The sequence below is a fragment of the Haliotis asinina genome, chromosome 5, assembly GCF_037392515.1.
Source record: "Haliotis asinina isolate JCU_RB_2024 chromosome 5, JCU_Hal_asi_v2, whole genome shotgun sequence".
Taxonomy (NCBI): domain Eukaryota; kingdom Metazoa; phylum Mollusca; class Gastropoda; order Lepetellida; family Haliotidae; genus Haliotis; species Haliotis asinina.
The window spans coordinates 35,916,643-35,941,876 of record NC_090284.1 but is presented as its reverse complement, the minus strand read 5'-3'; the positions used below and the strand labels follow the sequence as shown (position 1 = coordinate 35,941,876).

Here is a 25,234-nt window from a genome sequence, read left to right as displayed (position 1 = left end):
TGGTGGAAACTGTAACAGAAAGGACAGAAACTGGCAAGAGAACCCCGTAGATGTGGGTGTAAATCTGGTAGAAACTGACAGAGAACTCTGTAGAATGTGGGTGTAAATCTGGTAGAAACTGACAGAGAACCCTGTAGAATGTAGATGTTATTCTGGTAGAAACTGACAGAGAACCCTGAAGAAAATGGGTGTAAATCTGATAGAAACTGACAGAGAACCTTGTAGAATGTAGATGTTATTCTGGTAGAAACTGACAGAGAACCCTGTAGAATGTGGGTGTAAATCTGACAGAAACTGACAGAGAACCCTGTAGAATGTGGGTTTAAATCTGGTAGAAACTGACAGAGAACCCTGTAGAATGTGGGTGTAACCAGGAGAAAAGTGGTCCAATGAGAAGTAGTTTATGCATTTCATTTTGTAACAAAATCCTCAGTTCAACGTTCAGTATTTTCATTTCTTTTTCTCTTCTTCTTTTTTCTTTTTTTTAATTCTCTTTTCTCATCTTCTTCTCTCTTTTCTCTCTGGTCACATGGATTTCAGCTTTTGATCTATGATTCGGTATGTATACACAGGTGTAACTACCTCGCTGTATGCACCACCTAGGCACAGGTGTAACTACCTCACTGTATGCACCACCTAGACATACAGATGTACCTACCTCACTGTATGCACCACCTAGACATACAGATGTAACTACCTCACTGTATGCACCACCTAGACGTACAGATGTACCTACCTCACTGTATGCACCACCTAGACATACAGATGTAACTACCTCACTGTATGCACCACCTAGACATACAGATGTACCTACCTCACTGTATGCACCACCTAGACATACAGATGTACCTACCTCACTGTATGCACCACCTAGACATACAGATGTACCTACCTCACTGTATGCACCACCTAGACATACAGATGTACCTCACTGTATGCACCACCTAGACGTACAGATGTAACTACCTCACTGTATGCACCACCTAGACGTACAGATGTACCTACCTCACTGTATGCACCACCTAGACGTACAGGTGTAACTACCTCACTGTATGCACCACCTAGACATACAGATGTACCTACCTCACTGTATGCACCACCTAGACATACAGATGTACCTACCTCACTGTATGCACCACCTAGACGTACAGGTGTAACTACCTCACTGTATGCACCACCTAGACATACAGATGTAACTACCTCACTGTATGCACCACCTAAACATACAGATGTACCTACCTCACTGTATGCACCACCTAGACATACAGATGTACCTACCTCACTGTATGCACCACCTAGACATACAGATGTACCTACCTCACTGTATGCACCACCTAGACATACAGATGTAACTACCTCACTGTATGCACCACCTAGACATACAGATGTACCTACCTCACTGTATGCACCACCTAGACATACAGATGTAACTACCTCACTGTATGCACCACCTAGACATACAGATGTACCTACCTCACTGTATGCACCACCTAGACATACAGATGTAACTACCTCACTGTATGCACCACCTAGACATACAGATGTACCTACAGTGAGGTAGTTACACCTGTAAGTCTAGTTGATGTATACAAGGAGGTAGTTACACCTGTAAGTCTAGTTGATGTATACAAGGAGGTAGTTACACCTGTAAGTCTAGTTGATGTATACAGGGAGGTAGTTACACATGTAGGTCTAGTTGATGTATACAGGGAGGTAGTGACACATGTAGGTCTAGTTGATGTATACAGGGAGGTAGTTACACCTGTAAGTCTAGTTGATGTAGACAGGGAGGTAGTTACACCTGTAAGTCTAGTTGATGTATACAGGGAGGTAGTTACACCTGTAAGTCTAGTTGATGTATACAAGGAGGTAGTTACAACTGTAAGTCTAGTTGATGTATACAGGGAGGTAGTTACACCTGTAAGTCTAGTTGATGTATACAGGGAGGTAGTTACACCTGTAAGTCTAGTTGATGTATACAGGGTGGTAGTTACACATGTAAGTCTAGTTGATGTATACAGGGAGGTAGTTACACCTGTAAGTCTAGTTGATGTATACAAGGAGGTAGTTACACCTGTAAGTCTAGTTGATGTATACAAGGAGGTAGTTACACCTGTAAGTCTAGTTGATGTATACAGGGAGGTAGTTACACATGTAAGTCTAGTTGATGTATACAGGGTGGTAGTTACACCTGTAAGTCTAGTTGATGTATACAGGGAGGTAGTTACACCTGTAAGTCTAGTTGATGTATACAGGGTGGTAGTTACACCTGTAAGTCTAGTTGATGTAGACAGGGAGGTAGTTACACCTGTAAGTCTAGTTGATGTATACAAGGAGATAGTTACACCTGTAAGTCTAGTTGATGCATACAGGGAGGTAGTTACACCTGTAAGTCTAGTTGATGTATACAGGGAGGTAGTTACACATGTAGGTCTAGTTGATGTATACAGGGAGGTAGTTACACCTATAAGTCTAGTTGATGTATACAAGGAGGTAGTTACACCTGTAAGTCTAGTTGATGTATACAGGGAGGTAGTTACACCTGTAAGTCTAGTTGATGTATACAAGGAGGTAGTTACACATGTAGGTCTAGTTGATGTATACAGGGAGGTAGTTACACCTGTGAGTCTAGCTGATGTATACAAGGAGGTAGTTACACATGTAAGTCTAGTTGATGTATACAGGGTGGTAGTTACACATGTAAGTCTAGTTGATGTATACAAGGAGGTAGTTACACCTGTAAGTCTAGTTGATGTATACAAGGAGGTAGTTACACCTGTAAGTCTAGTTGATGTATACAAGGAGGTAGTTACACCTGTAAGTCTAGTTGATGTGTACAGGGAGGTAGTTACACCTGTAAGTCTAGTTGATGTAGACAGGGAGGTAGTTACACCTGTAAGTCTAGTTGATGTATACAAGGAGGTAGTTACACCTGTAAGTCTAGTTGATGTATACAGGGTGGTAGTTACACCTGTAAGTCTAGTTGATGTATACAGGGTGGTAGTTACACCTGTAAGTCTAGTTGATGTATACAGGGTGGTAGTTACACCTGTAAGTCTAGTTGATGTATACTAGGAGGTAGTTACACCTGTAAGTCTAGTTGATGTATACAAGGAGGTAGTTACACATGTAAGTCTAGTTGATGTATACAGGGAGGTAGTTACACCTGTAAGACTAGTTGATGCATACGATGGGGTAGTTACACCTGTAAGTCTAGTTGATGTATACAGTGAGGTAGTTACACCTGTGTGTTTTTTGCTGTTGTTGTTTTCGTCGTCTTCGTCATTGTTGTTGTTGTTTTCCAGAGAAACTGTAAAACAGCCAGATCATTTTCTCAAAATGTTTCCATTCTCTTTACGAAATATATACGTTTGAACATCATAATGAAACCTGATAGTTTTGTTAGGGAAAATGTGACCTACACAGTAAAGCAGCCTGGTCATAATGAGAGGTCACATTTTGGTTGCACTTTTGTTGAAAATCAGGTGCATTAGAGAATCGAGTGGTTAAAGAAAACAACAAGTCTGTTAGCACTTTCATGAGCAAAAGGGATTTTCTTCTAATAGTATCAAAACACATCACAAACACATCTACATTCCATGGGCTACGGACACTACATCGAAGACATTAAACGTTTCTTGTAATGAGTAGTTTATTTAGAGAAGAAAAAATAAGGAGTGAGGGCCAAGATGTGTTCTATTCATTTGGACACAACATCGTAAAGTACACAATCTTCTTTGTCTGAGAAAGCCCATACAGTAGAGGCAAAACAAGGCAAACAAAAAGAAAGTAACAATTTCTTTTCTGTAAATACCTGGTAATCAGCAACTAGTACGCTATATTAAATCCTTTCCAAACTTCTCAACAGCATAGGACAAATGTGAAAGTCAACGGAACGACAGAAATGTTGGCATCTGATATACGACCTCTGTATTGAACACTAGGTATTGTATTTTCCAAAGTGTCCATTCACTGAACAGGTACGACGATAACAACGGTTAATTTTGAATATCAACAACGGCTAACTTTCAACAACGGCTAACATTAATTATCTTTGAAAGCAACTAAATAAAAAGCGAATTCTAAAATCTGGACATAACAGAGTGTAAAATGTCTGCATATGAAAGGAAAGTAACGGAAAAAGTCAAACCATTATTACTTTGCCTATTTCGGTACTAATTAGTTGAAATCTGAGATGAGTATGAAGTACAACCAGTACACAAGCTCCATCAGCAGCCCCCTGTAGTGATGTCTTTGATGTCCATGCAGTGCAGTATCCAAGAGGTCAACATTAAGCTCATCACTGACACGATCCATATGATCAGAGTCAAAACGACGACATACAGGTATGTTGCTGCTAGCTGCTTCCTGTATCCTGGGATTTTTTAAGAGTATTAACAAGGCTGATATATTCCCGGTAAATATTTTGCTTTAAGGGTGAACAAAAAATGAAGTTTTTATTTGAAATTACCTTTAATTATGATCTACTGAAGTTGTACTGACACTTAATCTAAATCTTATAATATCAGACTGTAAGTCTGCGATACAAAGTGTTATATGTACGAACAGAGTTCTCTCCCTTAACTTCTTGAAAACGGGTTAAGTAAGGAAGTGGCGGCCAAAGCAAGGGGATCACAGGCTAGATTTTGGGAATACTGGTAAAAAAACTGGCCTGCCAGTCCTGTGAACAGGCTGGATTATCTTCATCTTTCCTACACTGCCATCAGATGTATTTGAATTCTCTGTTGCTATTTATATATTTTATGAACACTGGAATATATCCTAAAATTTAAACGGTTAAATTTAAGTTTGTTTAATGTGTGTGAAATCAAAGGTTTAGGCCAAATTAGATAATCTACCACAAGTGGGAAAGTCACCGGACCTGTGAAACCATTTCAGATTAGTTTAGTTATAGATATGAAATAGAATATCTCCTAAGGTTAAATAACTAACTCATCTATTCAGTCAACATAGCTAATGTTAAAATAGAAACTATAAACATTTGTTTTCCAGTCCCACCGCCGTTGCTGCAGGGTTGTTCAAACACCACCATGATATGAGATGGCAGTTCCACATGATACTCTGTACAAGATACCGAGGCACAAATGGCCAGGGATTGCTGGTTTCTTAGATACCAACAGGGCTAGATCTAGACACTTCAAAACACATGTAGGAGAAAGCAGTATCAGACACGCGCCGACTTCCACATAAACAAGATTAATCATATAACATTCATTCTATGTAATGTGAAGATGCTATTTCAATTGTCGGAAAAAACCCCGAAAAGAACAGGAATTCGTTGATGATAAAGTTGAAACACAGGATGAGAATTCGTTATGCGTGCGTGCGTGCGTGCGTGCGTGCGTGCGTGCGTGCGGTCTGGTGTATGTCTACTTCAGATTAATAATAATGATGATAATGATTGGTAATTAATTGCAATGTTCCAATTCCAGTAACCAAAGTACACAGTCTTACTTGGAAACCAGCTATTTTCGGCATTCAAACCAACAATTTAAATCAAAGTACAACGTCACGGTTTCTCATACGGTTAACGGCCTTATAATCTAGTCGTAGGGATGTTTAGTGTCTCCGGCCTCTAGTCCTGGGAAGTGCTAACTACCCTAGAGACATGCCTCTCTTATCATAATGAACTCAGCTGCTTACGGGTGTCCTTTTCTAATTGTTCTTAGCCTAAGGTTATTTCCGAGTCATAGAGCAAATAATACATTCATTGTTGTCTTATGTTCGACTATATTTCTAACGCCTGACTGACCACAAACGTTTAGAACACGTTTCGTTTTAACATGTTTAAGGTGATATATGTTGTATGAAATACATTAATAGTATATTCGCTTTGTAATGATACGTTTAAAGGATTTGTTAAGATGATATATGTACATTCGTGTCATAAAAACAACAATGCATTAAAGTTTAAAATAAAATGAATCATCAGCATTAAATTGTTTGCATAAAAATTCCAATTTCGTAAATATAACTGTATTTATATGATAACTGTTGGATGTTATATTGTTTATACAACTGCACTACTACTTTCGTTAATGGATAATATTCAGTGAGTGAGTGAGTGAGTGAGTTTAGTTTTACGCCGCACTCAGCAATATTACAGCTATATGGCGGCGGTCTGTAAATAATCGAGTCTGGACCAGACAATCCAGTGATCAACAACATGAGCATCGATCTGCGCAATTGGGAACCGATGACATGTGTCAACCAAGTCAGCGAGTCTGACCACCCGATCCCGTTAGTCGCCTCTTACGACAAGCTGAGTCGCCTTTTATGGCAAGCATGGGTTGCTGAAGGCCTATTCTACCCCGGGACCTTCACGGGTCGGATAGTATTCAAGACAAGGAAGTCGAACCTATATTTTAAAAAAATATATATATTTTTTAATATGCCCATGGATCCAGGATGTTAGACACTGGTCAGTAAATAATGTTGATTTGCACTGATTTGAACGGTACAGATCCAAGCTAGGCTTCGAATTCCTGTGATTCAAACAAGTCATTACAGCAAGTCATCTTACAGTTTTACGAAACGTTGATGCACTTTGCCTTCTGTCTATAAAATAAAATCATACAATCTTAAAGTATTAGAAAGTCCAGAAAATCATTCTAAGTGGGCATGTTAAGTGTCATCAAACGACAAAATGCCGATGACTGAGAAGCACCACGGGACAAAAATGCTGAACATAGTCGACGGGCTACTGATTCATTTCACACTAATCATGTCAACATCGGGAACGTGTTCACGGTAAAGTTGGGGGAAAAGAATGTATTCAAAAGTCAATTCTAATTTCAATGTTGACAGGACATCTTACTTTAAAAAAACAAACATTTTAAATGTGAACTACGCGGGAGAGGCGAAGATAGTCATAATGTGAGTACACGTGCAATGTCAAATAGGTGATAATAGACCTACATATAGTTACAAATATGCTGGGATACCAGTTTATAGATACGCTTACACATGCTGCTTGGTTTAAAATGAAACTCATTCACCCTCGAGGAAACTTCGAGATCAATACTGAGTCAGTAGTCTTTGCCGTTCTACTACTAGAAAGGAAAAATAGGATCAAGTTGCACGTGCCTTTTACAACAGTCGTACCTTTCCCAACTGCTGTGGTAGTCTGGCCGATTTGTGTAAATTAGGACTGACATATTGCTGGAAATAACGTTAGTTCCCATTTTGTTGCTTAAATGTGACATTTGATATTTTATTTGACACATTCCTTTCCATACATGTATGTAGTTTTATTAAGTAGATAGTATATGAAATCTATCTGTAAACCTTGTAATACATTCTATTTTTCAGAAAACCTGGGTAGATGAAACAAAAATTATAGCTTGGGTCTATTTTTTGTGTATCCAATAGTTAACGCAAAATAGGAAAAAAAAACCTCATCAGTTCAGTAACAGATGGATAAAATACATGCGAGGTGTCATAATAAACCATAGCTGCAAGTTAATTATGATAATTTAATTTACAGCGACACGTCATTATAAAAATTATGAAACATATAGTTTTTTAAATAAACATATTTTTGCAGAAAAAAGGTTTCTGAATATTATGTTAATAAAATACACTAAAAAGAAGCCTGAAATATATTTTTACATATGGTGCTTTGAGTATAAGTATTTCTGTATGACAGCTTGGGTCTGCAACTGCTTGTTGTATGATTAATTACAAATGCATTGTAACTACTTTTTTTTAAAATTTTCTATTTGTTTCTTTGGGTTTTTTTCTTATTTATTTTCTTTATTATTATTATCATTTGTTTCTATATGGGTTTTTTGGTGGTGGGAGACAATTAAAGGTGTCCCATTGTCGATGTGATCCTGTCTGTGGTCATTATATGCAACTCATTCTTCTGTGACACAACGCAAAACTAACCAGTAGTCAAAAACTATTTTGGGATATCTATTTTGGAGACTGTTCATCTACTGTATACCTGATCTACGTCAACATAAAAAGTAATTTTCAAACGTGTGTGATTGGTTTTTTTCTGTGTGTTTAATGCGGCACTCAGAAATATTTCAACGATGTGAATGTCGTAGGTAAACAATATTGAGTCTGGACAACGATATACGCAACTGGGGTTTATAAGCTACATTCAAGTCAGCGGGACCTACCACCCCATGCCGGCAAGCATTTGTTGTTTCTGAAGTTGGATCTACACTGTATATTGTTGTAACAGCTATCCCATTTTCAACAGTGAAAGTTTTGGAGGTTATTTTTCATAATTATTTATCTCTGCAATCATTTTTGTGGTAAAAATAACCCCATGTCAGACAAATATGATTACTCAGCAATCGATGTCTATCTAGCGCTCACAGGATCAAGCTGAATGAATGAAAATCTAGGGCTTAGCTATGAGTTTAACGTATATTAGAATTCTACATTTTCGACCATTGCTATAATATATGCGCAACGAATAGGTGTTCTTCATGAATATGTATTTTATAACAACTGCCCAATCGATGTCGCCTCACGAGTGACCACGATGTCTCATTAGAATTTGCACATGAATGAATTATAAGTACACCTGCACCAGGACACACGCATAAACATTACTAAAACACAGAATACACTGCAACGTGTATTTATATGACATACCTGTCATTCAATGTTCAATATATCCACGATATGACTTGTCACCATAATCAGGTACGTTTCTGTGACGCTTGAGTTCAACAAGGTCAAATCAAGCTTTGATGTCACGTGATAATAAACGGGGAATCACCTAAAACTAACTGGGTCGATTCTAACCAATCAAAATTGATTATGCTTGACGTCACATTCGCGCAAAAACGAGGAAGAGAGGTAGAGCGTTGTTTCTAAATCAAGGCAGAATGTCTTAATATAAAGAAGAAAGAACGATAGTCTTATCAATTAGAAACGTGTCAATGTAGTAATTGTTGGTTCGGTATTGTGACATAATTATTGATCGGTTGCATTCATATTTTAATTATCTAGCATTTGGATTTTTTACATAAAATTTTGCAAGATGAAATAATAGGAATCATATTTTAAATTAACCATCATTTTATCAGTTTATGTTAACAGTGGTGAACAGAAGGCAATATTCATCACGTTATATATTATCTATTTACGCTCTGTACATTCAGATGAGGGGTGAGTCGCGTCACTATTTAAAGTACTATTTAAAGTGTCTTTTTCCAAAGGCTTCTGCCTCACCCATAATATCTTATCAGTTTTGTGTTTTTGAGGGGGGCTTTTTGTCTTTGTTTTTGTCTTTGTATGTCACCGTGTTTAGGGGAATATTATCAATTGCAGGGAAGTACGCAGAAGTGAATTACCAGTTCGAGGAAACGCGTCTCGTTATCACATTGTGATGGAATAATATTCTGCATTGATGAGCAACGACAGACAGTTTATTGGATAAAAATATAATAGCAACACAGGCATGGGTCAGTAAATATATGTACACATTCTTCACATACATGGACTCCAAAATGCATCGAATTACAGTAACACAAATATTTGGACATAGGAAATAGCAGTATGAAACAGTCATTCGTGCATGAAATATCTCTACATGGCAGTAAAAGTGATTTATTACATATATGTTACATATATACTTCCTACAATATATCGCCTTAGTGTGGGTATGTTATCAATAGATTAATATATGCATTAGGTGCGGTGTAGGATTGGAATCAAAGTGCTAAATTATAGACACGAGCTGTGAAATCATGCTGCCTACTCACATATCTGAATCATATAAAAGCGATAACAGTGTAAGCAATAATTCACGTGGAGGGTATCGATATTTAGTAACGATATCTTGATATCCTAAATGTGTACACGCCAGCAATTGCAAGTAACAACCAAATTATACTTCCACAAAGTACAGATTTATATGTAACGAAGTTACAAAACTTTGATGAACATTTTCTGTAAATCGCATAGAACAGCTCAATATTATCATATTAGTATTAATAGTAATATGACATGGTCTCGAGAGAACAATATGTGTATTTCGGAAATTTAATAAACGTTTGTCAGTTAAATTGGGTGTGTTTATTGTTTGCCGAGTTCTCTGAGACCCAAAGAGACTCTCAGAACGCCCAAGATCATCCATTCCCAATCAGGGTAGTAAATGATAGGCACGACCGATATAGATAGGTGGTTTTCTTTTCGTCCAGATCTCCATACCTTTCGCGGAATGTTGTCTACACATGCGTTAATGATTCATTTGCTATGTACAGACAAAGGAATGTACGTGGTTAATTCATTAAACAGAGTAACCTTTCCAGGTTTAGATTTCGCTGATAGTTTAGTCCAAAAAGGAAAATACTGTTCATGTAAGTATAAAATATACATTAAGTGATTTGCCGTTCGTATTTTTAAATACGATACGGGAAATGAGCCCATATGCACAATTATCATCGAATCTTTTTCGTGTTAAAAAAACAAAATACTATTTAGGATTTTCTACAAAAATCATTGGTTCCACGCTGTCAGTTTTTCTCGCAAGTTAATCTATATGTGTTATTTTACTTACTTTTTCTAGCAATTAGGTGTTGTTTATCTCATGTACTATTTAGGGCACATATGATTAAATAGCAGTAATTTACATATAATGAAAGTAAATTAATCATATAAAAGAATAGTTGCATTAATGTTATCCATTTTCATAAATACAAACTGTCTAAACCCAATCTGGACATTGACAATATTGTGGTCCATTCTTTTGCATTTAAACTTACATCGGTCAAAATTATTTTACGCACTGTCATTTAAAAAAAACAACAAATCTACATATGTATGAATCTTCACAAATATACGCAAACAGACCAACAATACCTATTGTGAATGCAAGATACGAATCTATTTATGTAACGTAACAGTTTAACGTATAATGTCAATTAAAGAAATTTTCAACGTGTATTCAGCTGTTTTGATATGTTTTACAACAGACTGATTCATTCGTATGTGTATCGATATGTTCACATTTTAGATTCATCTTCACAACTTTTTTTATACTCCTTAAGCCGAAAATATTAATGATTAGGAACACTTTTTAGGGATAGACAACATCTTTATTTCAGTTAGGATCAAGTTAGATATACACCGAAAGGTCGCATCCACTGTAATCACACTAGCCTCTAAAAAAAATAATGAATGATCTTAAATGCGTTAAAAAGAACACCACACGTAATGAGTTATGGTCAATCTTTAAATAGACAAAAAGTGATTGATATATTTGCGGTTTACTTCACTATGATTTCAATTCATTCGTACTTGTCTAACATTAAAAGGAGGTCCGCGAGACATGCGGACCTCCTCGAATGATAAAACTGTAAAGAGGTTATCAATTTTCAAACATGTTACTGCTTCTAACCTAGATCGACCAATAATGGTTTTAGCTTGAACACCACACCTCTGTGACAGACTGTGGGTATGAACTCGGCCTACCTCGTATAACCGTACAACTGGATAAATGACAAGGAAGTAAGGGAGACAACCTCATTTCCTGATGGTATAGCTTTCATAGATGCCCCATATGAGGAGAAAACGACATGGAAGAGTAGACAGACCCATTATGTTTCAAAGGATTTCAAAGATCCAGATAAACAGCGTATTTTAGAAGGTAAACCATTATTCCCCACGGAATTAATCCATTCATTTTGAATTGCATGCGAACGAGTGCAAAAATATAAAATTACTGCTGCATTACACTGTACTGTATTGTATTTACTACTGGGCTACATGCATAAATCATATTCACCTCTATCAGACTAAGTATATGTTTGTGTAACCACCTGTTCAAAATCTGCATGAGTGGGAAGCAGCTTTGCCAGAAGAATGCGACGTAGTGTACGGCATGATACTAGCTCGAACGTGGAAGTTACACCAGGATATTGAATATACAGAGTTTCCAGGTTACAACTAAACATTCTATCTCATTCCATGTTATCTCTTTAGCTCTATACTTCTAACAGGAACCATTCTGAGCCCAAACCGATGATTTGTGTATTGTGTTGTATCCACTGTAAAAATACAGGCTGAAATTGTCCTTTTAGAAAAGATTTACACCCTCGCTCACCCACGCAGCTGTAATAATTATGCCGTATACCTTAATGATGCTGATAAATGTCATTAATATCAGCATTGAGTTGCCATTAATGTTATTCCATCTAACATACATCCTCAATATTTGCAGGGTATACGTTCCAATACATCTCCAGTGTACCCGGGATGCACCTACTGCTCAGCCCGATGAATTTATTACCTCACTTGGCTGGTTTTTTGGTCATTCTTTTCAAAAAGATTTGCAGAAAAGCATGCAGCTTTAAACAGTATGTGTAGTTGTATACACCATGTTGTGCTAGCTGAAAAAGTCAGCTTTGTGAAAATTACCAAATTACTAAGTGCTGAACGTTTTGCCAGATGTATGTAATGCTTAAACAGTACTGTTTCCACCAGACATAATTGGTGACGTTTTGTTGAGGTGCTCTGTTTTCCCATTCATGTCAAGGTTTATAGTTCCTGAAGGGAAATGAGTCAAGAAATAGTCCCGTTGAAGTCTTTAGAAGCTGTGTTGTCATGGCAGTCGTCATCACAAACTGAGCTGGCAAGGAGCAGTGTTGAACTATCCCACTCCTTCAGTAGATGCAGAGATACTCCCAAGACCCTGGTGTGCCATGACATGGCAGGAGGGTACCTTAACGACAGGTGAGTAGAAGGAGTTCAAACAGAGGGGCACGTGAGGCTGAGTGAGTGAGTTAAGTTTTACGCTGCACAAAGCAATAGCAATAGCTATATCACGGCAGTCGGTAAATAATTGAGTCTTGACCAGACAATGCAGTGATCAACAGCATTAGCATCGATCTACGCATTTGGGAACCAATGACATGTATCAACCAAGTCAGCGAACCTGACCACCCGATCTTGTTAGTTGGCTCTTACAAGCATAGTCATGGCAAGCATGGGTTGCTGAAGGCCTATTCTACACCGGGACCTTCATGGGTCATCTGAGGCTGAGGTTGACAGAGATGGGAGAATGAGTTTAAATGATATGAATAGAGGACTGGGGAGAACAGGTTTAGAAAGTGGCTTGAGATGGATGGAGGTCAGACAATAATGGGTTTAAACAAGGTTTGAGCAGTTAGAGGTCAGATGATAATAGTTTGAATCTTAGGGGATCAGAGCATTCCCTCAGGAGTACTGTTTACCACCCTCGCTTACCCATACAGCTGTAATAATTAAGCGGTATATCTAAATGATCCTGATGAATGTCATTAAGATTCAGAATGTCATTAAGATTCAGTGTTGAGTTGCCTTTAATGTTATTCCATCTAACATACATCGTTGATATTTGAAGGATGTACGTTCCAATAAATCTCCGCTGTACCCTGGATGCATCTATGGCTCCGTCCGATGAATTTATTACCTCACTTGGCTGGCTTTTTGTCCAATTGGGTGTCTAGGCTAGGATGTTGAGCATACCAAACACAACTCACACTTTTTAAATTACCTATACAAATGATACAGAGGTACTCTGAAAGGGGTAAAGGGAGTTCTTGCATACATTGGAAGCTGTCTGAATCGGTGCTCATTGTTACTGAAGAAATAATCTGGTTTAGACAATATTCCGGATTGTAAAGCTTATGATAAATGTACAAGCCACAGAAAAGACTGTGATTTTGAGCCGGTGTTGCCAACTTGCCGGATTGGACAGAAGCCGGTTTTGACAGCTTCCACTGTATTTTTGTAAAAGTTTCGGACCTGTCAATTTTTCTGTATGAATTCCCCGAAATCTGAGTCGCACTGTGAACAAACCTTTGCAGCTGCAACTGCTATCTTTGTTGACACTGACAAGCCCAGTTGTAATGGTGGCGTTAGCTGATTGGCTACTGACAGAATGCGGAACCAGCAAAGTGAGGTAACAAAATTATTAGGCTCATCTGTAGATGCATCAATGACACAGTGGGACAAACCTCGTCTGGATATCTTGTTCGAAACAAGTTGTTTATCAAGTTGTATAAAATCTGCAGTGGTGGCCAATCTCATGGAAGTGAACAAGGTATTGAAACAGGTTAAAAGTGAGAGAGTTGTGTTGAGATACAGGAAGCTAGATGGAAAGCTTAAACTGCTGACATATGCTGATGCCTCCTTAGGAAATCTACAAAATGGAGTGAGTCAGGGATCATAATTTTAATGAATTCAGACAAGTGTCACTAGTGTCCTGGAGTTGAAACGAGTAGTGAGTAGTACTCTTGCTGGAGAGACTTTAGCAATGGCAGATGCAATTGACACAGTAGTATATATGTCAACATTGTATGCTGAACTTGTATCTGGAAAAAGTGAGCAATCAAATGTTGTCAAGTCAGTGACTGTAAGTCAGTGTGCGAAGCTGGTCATTCCAATACATACCGAGAAGAGATTAAGAGTAGAAATAGCCGGCATCAAGGAACTTCAAGACAAGGGTATGGTTCAGATTAAATTGGTGAATCAATCTGAACAGTTGGCTGATTGCATGACAAAAAAAGGAGCTTAACCAGTTCGGCTTTTGCTAGCTCTGCAAGATGGATACATCAAAATAGTGTCATAAAACTGTATCTATATGAATCACTGAAAGGACTGTTGTCATGGTAATAGACTGCTGTAATGAAGACTGTGACTGAGGATGTCTGTACCAAAATACCAGGATGAGAACTTTAATCATGTTTATTTTAAAACAAAAGAAAACAAAAGATGTGTTATAAGGAAATTTTAATGTATTTCGATTTAAAAAAAAAAAGTGGTCGAGATTGTAAATTGGTTCAAGACTATCATGATGATCTCGAGAAGCGAGCGAGATTTTACGAGAGGAAGCCATATATTGGTTTTCATGGGGAATGTCAGTGCCCGGTGCAAGGGCGAACCACATGTGAAATTGAAATAAAGAAATATCAATTGAAATGTATACCCTGGCGATACCGAAAGATGTCTCACTTATGGCTATTCTCTGTTCGAAGGTTTGTTGGCGGCTGTGATGGGTCTGGATACAGGTTCTACCACTGGCAGTATTTAGACATGTTTATATACTTTAGTCATCACCTGGTGACAATCCCTCCTCCATGTTGGACTAACACAGCTCACAGACATGGAGTCCAAGTACTGGGTAAGTTCTTTTTCTCTGACTAACACAGCTCACAGACATGATGTCCAAGTCCTGGGTAAGTTTTTGCTGTCTGACTAACACAGCTTACACACATGATGTCCAAGTCCCTGGTAAGTTTTTCCTGTCTGACTAACACAGCTTACAGAGATGACGTCCATGTAATGGGTAAGTTTTTCCTGCCTGACTAACACAGCTCACAGGCATGGTGTCCACGTACTAAACAAGTCACTCACTTCAAATGGAAGGTACTTGCAGTGAATGTCACACAGATCATTTCTCCTGTAGGGACATTTATCACTGAGTGGAATGATGGGAAGCAGGTATGTTCAGAATTCCTGCAGTCATCACGTGACTACCGCAGCTTGGCTAACAAGATGGTGGAGATAATGAAGTACTATGGCTTCGATGGATGGCTGATCAATATAGAGAATGTAATTGAGGTGAGTTTGTGAATGGAATCTCTTGGCCTGTCAGTACAGGAGATAGATACATGTATTATTCGTAAACACTTCAGGCAAACTGTTAGTGTCTGATGAACATGAAGAATTTTCTGGATTTCATCATCTTTTCAGTCTTGAATACAATTTTAGTAGTTACAACGTTACAGCTGTACAACACTATTTGTTAGTGTCTGCCCATGGTAGCCTAGTGGTTCAAGCGTTCACTACTGAAGCTTAAGACCTGGGTTTAATTCCCCACATGGATACAATGTCTGAAGCCTATTTCTGGTGTCCCTCATGATATTACTGGAATATTGCGAAAAGTGACATAAAACTCAACTCAGTGACACTCCATGAGACTTGAATGGAGACAATGTTGGTATGCTTCATCATTTGATGCTTTTGAATGATGCACATGTCTTACCCTGCAGTGACAGTTTGTGGCTGACCCACGGTCATACTTGTCATGGAGTTGGCAGTAGAGGCACCTGTTTCTTCTGCTTTCCTGTTTCCATGTGTGTTTGTATGTTTGGCTGCAGGAGGATAAAGTCAGCCACCTGAGAGAGTTTGTCGCCTATCTCACTCAGAGATGTCATTCTGAAATGACAGGGTCAAAGGTCATCTGGTATGATAGTGTCACAAGGTCAGGGGAACTGAAATGGCAGGATCAGCTGAATGAGGAAAACAAGTAAGACAGTGCTAGTGCACATTGTACTTTGCACATTGTGACAAGATACTCACAAAGTTATTGCAAGCAGAAAGTCATTTCAGACAATCCTGTGATTAACATCATGAGCATCAATCTACACAATTGGGATACTATTACATGTGTCAACCAAATCACCAAGTGATGACAGGATCAGATGGATTGTCTGGTCCAGACTCGATTATTTACAAACCACTATCTCATAGCTGAAAAATTGCTGATATTTAAAAAAAAAATATCATGGAAAGTGAATTTGTCACAAATTTCCATATTGATATTCTTGATTCATGTCTGGAAAAGATGACATATGCTTTGACTAATGCAGTTCAATGGTTTTCATTCCATTCTGTACTATGTTATACTATACTATGTGCTGAATCTACAGACCTGCTACTGTAGTTGACTAATTAGTTCTGAATTTTAAAAGGTTACGCTGTCAGCATTCATTTCATGATATCCTTTTCAGAATGTGTGACAATCTGCCATAATTTGGCGGCACATCAATTTCATGACATACAGCACATCACTGTTGTGTGAAACCTCGGGCAAGTTGGTATAATTACATCTTTACTGAACAGCAGTGGCCTTGATGTTTATAAAAAAATCATGTTTTCCCAGGATGTTCTTCGATGCATGTGATGGGATTTTCCTCAACTATAACTGGGATGAGACAAAACTACAAAACAGCTACAACATAGCGGGTACCAAGCGTGTCCATGACGTGTTTGTGGGTGTGGATGTGTTCGGACGTGGCTGCCCAGGAGGTGGAGGATACAACTCCTGTGAGGTGATCACTACCCTGCATAATACATGTCTTTCCAGCATACATGTTCTGTAGTTCATCTTGATTTTTCTTAAATGTAATCATGATAATATTAGATCAGAAAAAAGTCAACTGCATACTCACCATGTTATGTGTTATTCTAAATATCCCAATATTTTGAAAAAATAATGATTTTTTTCCCAATGTGAAGGGAAGTTAGAGTGGAATCTTGGATGAGGCTAGGAGGGGAATCCTGGATGAAGCTAGGAGGTGACTGTAAATCCAGTAAAACTGTACTACCGACAAGAAATAAGGGAACTAATGAAATAATAGAGAATTTGAAACTGCTTTAAATATCCACTAAATCAATTTTAGGCGTCAAGTTCAATATCTGGTGTGTCCACCATGTTGGGCAACACATTCACGGCACCTTGTTGGCATGCTGTTAATCAATTTCCGGATGGTTGCCTGTGGTATTGCCAGCCATTCCTCTTAGAGAGCTGCACCAAGCTGGGCCAGGTTGGCGGGTCCTGGGTCCCTGGCGTACACCCGTCAACCAAGAACGTCCCAGAGATGTTCAATTGGGGACAGATCTGGGGACTTAGAGGGCCAGTCCAATGTCTGGATACCTTCTTGTCGGAGATAAGCGGAGACAATTCGGGCCCGATGTGGTCTGGCATTATCATCTTGGAATACAAAATTTCGGCCGATAACTCTAGCCAATGGAGCCACAACAGGATGCAATATTTGGTCAACGTATCGCTGACCAGTCATGGCTCCGTTAATGATGACCAAATCTGATCGTCTGTCATGTGTAATCCCACACCACACCATGACACTACCACCTCCATATCGATCATGGTCAAGAATTGCTGCTCTGGCATATCGCCCCCGCTCCGACGCCAACAACGTTTTCAGCCATCTGTGAATCGTAGGCAAAACCTTGACTCATCAGAGAACATGGTGTAACGCCAGTGGCGCATAGCCCGTCCCTGATGCTGCCTAACCCATGCCAATCTTTGGCGCTTATGGTGAGCTGAAAGGATGACACCCTTAAAAGGCGGTCTTGCTTTGAGACGAGCTTGATAGAGTCGGTTTTTAACGGTTGAGGTTGAAATGCATCTTCCAGTGTGTGTGTGGAATTCTCTATTGATGGCAGGGGCCGATTTAAACCTATCACGTAGAGCAATTAACGTAATGAGACGATCCTCTCGTGGTGTCGTTGATTTTGGTCAACCACGCCCAGGTCTCGTTGCAACCCCACCCATTTGACGGTACTTATCCCACAGGCGTGAAATTATACTTTTTGATTTACTCATCTGCCGGGCAACTTCACATAAAGATGTCCCCCCCTCTATCATCCCCACAATTCTCCATTTTGTTGCTTCACCGAGATACTGCCTCGGAGGCATTTCTGTCAGTAAGTGTCAATCTCTATTGCATTAGTGATTGCGACTTCTTCAGTACATTTACAGGAGTTAACTTCTGTATGCACGTGTAGCACGTGCTGGGCATGCATTATGCGAAATTCCATTGTCATTGGATGTTGCGTTTGGGAGATACGCCACGATAACGGACCCTGTCACAGTCAAAGTAATCTACATTCGATTTCTTGGTTCCCTTATTTTCTGTCGGTAGTATAGATAAACCCGGTACGTGGATACCAAATCTTGATGGCTTCAAGGCAAAATATCTAAACATGCGAAGAAACACATTTTTAGTTATTTCAAATTCTAGAACCACATAGTTCATGCATACCAGATTTCATTATGATCAGTTTAGAAATAGCTGAGTAACAATCATAAAGTATCTAATGTGAATGGCTTTCATACACACCGTGTTTATAAGAATTTTGTGCTTCAATTCAACTGTAAACTATAGGATCACATGAATGAGTTCAGATAAGCTGTGAAACAATATCCTATCTAACCATGTTTAGTGTTCACAGGCAATGATGAAGATTCGTCAGGCCAACTTATCTGCTGCTATTTTTGCCCAAGGATGGGTGTATGAGACTCAGGGTGCAGAAAACTTCACAAAAAATGAGGACAGGTAGGACTAAGCACATAGTCTTTTTTTTCACAGCTTCTTGTAATTCATGTCACTTAAGGACTGATACATCAATGTTTCTACTTCCCCGACTGTTTGTTCCAGGTTTTGGCAGCTGTTACATGACTACTGTTCTTCCTCCACCTTCACCAGCCCTCTACTGTGTACCTCCTTCTGCCAAGGTGAAGGACAAAAATACTTCTGTGAAGGGGAGGTAAGAAATCGTTAAGATGGATTTACAGTTATGATAAGATACATACACACACAGGCACAGACACACACACATACAGACAGACACACACATGCACACTTCTAGTCACATGACATGAACAAGTTGTTTGACAAGAATGGAGAGTTAACGTTGTTCTAGATATTATGGATTTTTACACTTATCTTTCAGAACCAAAGTCAGGGATTTACAGCATGCAAATTCCTGCATCCTAAACACAGACATATTGACAAAGAACACAAAGAAATAGATTAGCCTGTCCACAGGGACGCAGAAAAAGTCCAAATACTTTTTTTAAAATGTTGATCCAGTAACAATAAATTATCACTTCAGATGCAGTAAAACCTGAAAGTACCTGAACCTGTCTAATCTGGCACACTGTCAAAATCAACATAGAAATTTGCGGTCCAGCCATTTTACTATGATATAATGTTTGTTAAAACATTGTCTAATCTGGCACCTGTATATTCAGTATTACGGCACGACTTTCCGGTCCCAACAAACAATTGTAACTGTAATTAACATTGTCTAAACTGGCAATGGTATGAGCAGTGTAATCAAGGACCCATAATCCAATACACTAATTAAACCTCTGGGCTTTCTTTATAATCAGGAAGTAGTGATTGTGCGGTGAATCAAATGCTCTAAACAGATAGAAATATAAGCAGTACAATCAAGGTCCTTTAATCCATTACACTTCTCTTGGAGCGATTGCATGGTGAATTTAACAAGTTTAAATGGCAGCCCTGATGGAAAATGATTGTCACTGTCTAATTCGGCAGCCTGCCTATACCAGCATTTTTTATTTTGGTCCCAAGGGGTGCTGGTTTAGGCAGGTTTCACTGTATATACAGTTACAACTAGTGTTGAACATGGATGTATCACATTCTTAGTTGTCTTGAGTCTACCTTCAAGCCCCTGCAATTTGCATCTGCATGAATGTGATAATCACAATTGTTTTGAACTCATTTGGGTTCCTCATTATAGAATAGTAGCATGGCTCTCTCTTCATGACTAGAACAGGTGAAAATATTTTTACTCCCACCTACACTTTCCAAATTTTAAACTCACGACACTCAAATGACTGACTTCATGGTGATGGCCATAACAATATCAAAGGCAAGATGTGTTTCTAACAGTATTGCAATACACAGTCTAAAAAACAAGGTTTTTTGAATGAAAGGTGAAAGCTGTTTATTGTATATAGTTCAGCAGTATATAGTTCAGCAGTATATAGTTCAGCAGTTATTGTAGTGTGTTAGTGTGGTTAATGTTACCAGGAAAATATGTGGAATTGATTAGATGGCAGCAATGAGGTTAAATGATACATCTGAAGGAGTCTAAAGGAAGTGGACCTATCCATTGATCCCCCTGTATAGTGTGTCTTCACAATGAAATCCAGACTTTTGCTCTTTGATTTGAATTGATTTCATAATGAAAAGAGTACCTCTTGACTTCAGGTTGCCAAAGACCGCCCATGGTACAATCTGAGTCTGCAGCAAGTGCAGCCGACCTTCAACATACAAGGTCAGAGGTCAGAGGGCAAGAACTTAGAGCTTACAACCAGTGATGGGTACCTGGGTGGCGGCTGTCTTCTTCTGAGGGGCGAAGTGAAGAGGGAGAAAGAAAAACTGTGGTTCAAGTATGTCACATGTCTTTTAGTTCTTCCCAAGAGAGCAGAAGACAATATAATAATGACTCATCGATAAACAAAAAACCTTCTTACTTGCTCCTAAAGTTTTTTATGCACATCCGGTTAGATTATACTGGCAAACAAGTTTAAGATGAGCACCGACCTGACGATTCGCCCTTGTTAGCATGTATGCATGCCGCACACTGGCGCTTGCTATTGTGAGCAAAGGGCCACAGGTTGTCAGCAAGTGTGGTCTTGTGAGAGTCTTATGAGCAAGTTGTGTGTAGCTACGAGTGGAATCAATTTCATCATCATGCACTGCACGTGCACTAACCTACCTCTGCTCTCCCTTTCCCTTTCACAAACCAAATGCCAGTAATACAGCTGATGAATTTTACAAAATGCTAAATATTAATAAGTTCCAGGCAAATGGGACACTTGTCTGAATTGACATATTTTGTAAGTGTAATCACAGTAAATGTCAGTACTGACATTTGATTTTCAGTGTTATGCAATGTAATAGTGTTCAGCAGGGTGGTGCCTCTGTAAGAGTAGTAACGCACATGTATACAGTTTGCATGAGGACAGTTGAACAGTTTGTTCCAGTTTGATGCACCAGTCTCCACAGTGCTGTATGTCATCTTCACTAGCAAGGGGGTGCCTGACAACATCAAGCCTGTCCTTAGCTTAACCCTATCCAAGGGAGGCAACTCTCGTGTCCTGTGTCTTGGGGAGGAAGAGGCTGAGGAAGTGGTAAGGAAGAAACTAAGGACTACTGTGGAGGAAGTGTGGATCAGCCCCCATGAACAAGACAGCAGATTTAACAGCTGGCAAAACAGGAATAAATGGAAAACAAGGTTTGCATTCATCAAATTGTGAAATGCTTCTGGAAGAGAACATTTGTGTGAAATGTATATATTTGGTGTATTTGGAGAATGTATGCTACACTTACAGACTGTTTTAAATCTTCTTCTTAGAAACTTTTTTTTTCAGGAGAGATATGCATTTTACATGTGTCTATTGATGTATACTTTACAAATACTGTATATCGGGAAATGTAGGGGTTAGAAAAACAACCCCAAAAACATTATATCCATGAACTTTTCCGAACTTCAAACCTTTGGGTTGGATTTTCTATAGATAAGCATATCAACAGCTGGCAACCAATGACTTCCTGAGCTGGAGTGGCTGGATCACACTGACAGTGTGAGCTACCCCCCTGGTGTTGTCTTCTACAACAGAAAGGAGTGTCATTGTTTGTAAATGCTTGCTAGAGTGTTTGGGAAGCCCTGGATATCTGTAATGCTAAAGTCAGGCCAGAATGTTGATTGCGTTCAAAGCTACTGTTACCATGGGAACAGCAAACTCATGATGGATTGCCCTGGTGGATTGAACCTGTAGCATTGTGATCGGAAGGTAGCAGCCAGAGAACCTTGGACGCTTTAACAGTTGTAATGCATAGTTCTTCTAGTTACGAAGTGTGTCCTTGATCGTTTTGTGTCACAACATTTACAGTTCAAGGCTGTTGACAGTCATCCTGATCTTGGATCATGTTTGAGTGTCTCTTCCCATACTGGACTCTGCTGCCTACTTCCAAGTGCTCAATGAAGGACCATCATCCATTATGTCTGCAAGATGGCAGTTGACACAGGGCCATTTGAGATTCTTATTTCTGAGAATACCTACTTACACTGAAGCCAGTGATATGCTACCAAGTTGTGTTTAGGGTTCAATGCAGCCAGTAAACTTGTAAAGTGTCTTACTTTATACATGCAAAATGTGATGGGTGTGCACACCCTCATAGTTTTGCTGAGAACTTTGCAGCTTTGTTGCTCAAAAGATGTTTGTGTCAGCAGCAGTTGCAATAAGATTCTGTTTGTCTTCAGATGTTTCAGGTTGGAGGAGAGGCTGGTGTGTGGCTGGAATCTGCAGGGGCTCAGTGTGGGGATATCAGCTGATGACAAGGAACAGAACATTGTCTGTCTCTACTTGGGTCAGATCCAGGTGGGTTGAATCAGTGTCAGCCATGGGGGACACAACATACATAGAACGTATACTGTTCTGATGTGGGTTCCAGGGAACAACAGGTCTCAGATGTTCTCAGATGTTCCATGCTTGTTGTAACACATGACGGATGAGATTACCAATCCTTGTATCCCAAGTCAACCTCTTCTTTGTTCACACTGGACTATTGTTCATTACTGGCAACCACAAAAAGGGTGGAACACTCTAGCTAGAGACTGGAAGCTAGCAGTAAACAAACGGTAGAAAGAATATCATGACTTGATTGTTATTTATTAGGAAGAGTTTGGGAATTATTGGCAGAATTCTGCCATGATTATTGAAATATTACCATAATTGTGGATTTACCTTGCAGTGTATGAGGGCCCTGAATCCAAGTGAGACTGAAACTTTGGTTTCAATGCTGCTGTGGGCAGTGGTTCAGTAACATCACTGTCTATCAGTTTACTGTAGGGGGAGAGCCTGAAGTGATTCAGTCTCCATGTGTTTGTACCCAGTCTGTATTCAAGGACATGTATGTTTTACATCCCGGGGCACAGGAGTACCAGTGGTCTAAGCTGCTGCAGCGTGTTGTGCCTCTTTGATTCAAATCCCATCTCAGCAATTTGTTACACTGCTCTACTGTGTCATAGGTCGCACAAAGGTTACCTGACGCGACCTCCTACAAGGGATTGACAGACTCAGTGTAACAGTGTACAAATGACATGGAGACTAGGTTTAACGGACCCCACCCTGAGTATATTCCTGTGTCTGCACCAGACCTGTGCAGTTTCAAGTGGAAATATCGTTTAGAGCAGTGTTAAGTCCATCTATCTCACTCCTATCCTACTGAATATTTTGAATGAGAATTTACACATTAGACTGATTATCCATGTGGTATGTGCCGATTCTCTGATGATAATATTTTCTGTATAACATTAGTCCATAACTATTTCAGATTCTCACTGAACCTCCATCAAGTCCTTCATCTAGTGTACAAAACCTTACATGTTCATGTCTCAAACAAGAGAAACGTGATCCAGGGGGAGATAACTTATACAGCTTACAGTGGGAGGATGCTGGTTATAGATATGTGCAGTATTACAATGTGTATCAAATGGCAGGGGACTCTGTCCTGGTGGGCCAGACCCTCACCCCCAGCTGTGTCCTGTCCCTCAACAGTAGCTGTGGTAGTGAGCTGTGTGTACAGACTGTCAGGAGAGATGGCGTTGTTATACCCCTCACAGACTGTCCTTCTTGTCATCTTCCAGACTGAATGGGGGTGTTGTGTTTTAAAGAAGCATGTTGGAAATGCAAGGGTGATAATACTGGAGTAAAACATGAGTACATCTTATGCATTCTGTGTCATCACTTCTTAGTACACAGCCACAAAGTAGGGCATGTTGGTCTGTGGTTATAATTCTAACCATGAATGCTATTGATTGTTCGGTATGTATAGAACTAAACTTTAGCATTTTGCACAACATTCATCTGTAAAAGTGAAGAAAGAAACTTCATTTGAAAGTCAAACCATGTAATTCACATAAACTTTTAACAGTAAATCAATAGCAAGGAAATGTCAAACCCAACTTACTAGTTGTACAATAATCTTTTTATCATTATGACCTATATTTACAGCTGGCAATGTAAATCTGTTCAACTTGTAATGTTACTCTCTCAAAGTACTGAGCGATTTAAACACTGTATTCGTTATTACAGTTTACTGAAGACTTCCAACAATATGGACCTTACCACTCTGTGCAACAATATTCTATCTGTCTCTTGACTTGAGTTGACATCTATGTTGCCACATGCATGATTGTTTCCACCAGCTGGCCAGGATGAGCTGGACAGTGGTGTGCAAGGGTCCTCCTTTAACTCTTTATTTAAGTGTCCTGGGTACAGCTAGGCATGAATTGTTTTTACCCAGATATTGAAATGATTCACATGGGGACCCTATCAGGCTGTCTAAACAGCAAGTGAAACACAAAGTGTATGTGAAGCCTATTATTCCTGTAAGGAATGGGTTTCCTTGTTTCATTTACGTTAATTAAACAATTAAGATTTTACACAGCCTTTAGCAGTATTCCAGCAATATTCCAGAAATAGGCGTCACACATTGTACCCATCTGGGGAATCATGCCCAGGGCTTTGGAGTTATGAGTGAACGTTTTAAGCACTTGTGTCATCACCTGTGTCATTTGAAACTTAAAGGTTGAGTATATTAAACATACGTATATAAAATAATATATGACTGGACCA

At 39.2% G+C, this 25,234-nt stretch overlaps 1 protein-coding gene across 1 annotated transcript; it reads left to right on the top strand.

Moving 5' to 3' along the window:
• Positions 1–11,495: 11,495 nt before the first annotated feature.
• LOC137284297 (cytosolic endo-beta-N-acetylglucosaminidase-like) lies at positions 11,496–25,030 on the top strand. The gene is made up of 12 exons (XM_067816052.1): positions 11,496–11,635; positions 12,524–12,720; positions 15,006–15,151; positions 15,437–15,591; positions 16,131–16,279; positions 16,916–17,084; positions 19,009–19,112; positions 19,215–19,323; positions 20,799–20,980; positions 21,568–21,828; positions 22,858–22,975; positions 23,931–25,030. The coding sequence occupies exons 2-12, from the start codon at positions 12,545–12,547 to the stop codon at positions 24,246–24,248; spliced, it is 1,887 nt and encodes a 628-aa protein (XP_067672153.1). The 5' UTR covers positions 11,496–11,635; positions 12,524–12,544; the 3' UTR covers positions 24,249–25,030.
• Positions 25,031–25,234: the final 204 nt, after the last annotated feature.

Coding starts and splice junctions, on each gene's coding strand:
- LOC137284297 (XM_067816052.1), top strand. CDS start 12,545: ATGAGTCAAGAAATAGTCCCGTTGAAGTCTTTAGAAGCTGTGTTGTCA. Junction 12,721..15,005: donor GGAGGGTACCTTAACGACAG/GTGAGTAGAAGG, acceptor CTCTGTTCGAAG/GTTTGTTGGCGGCTGTGATG. Junction 19,113..19,214: donor TTCACAAAAAATGAGGACAG/GTAGGACTAAGC, acceptor TGTTTGTTCCAG/GTTTTGGCAGCTGTTACATG.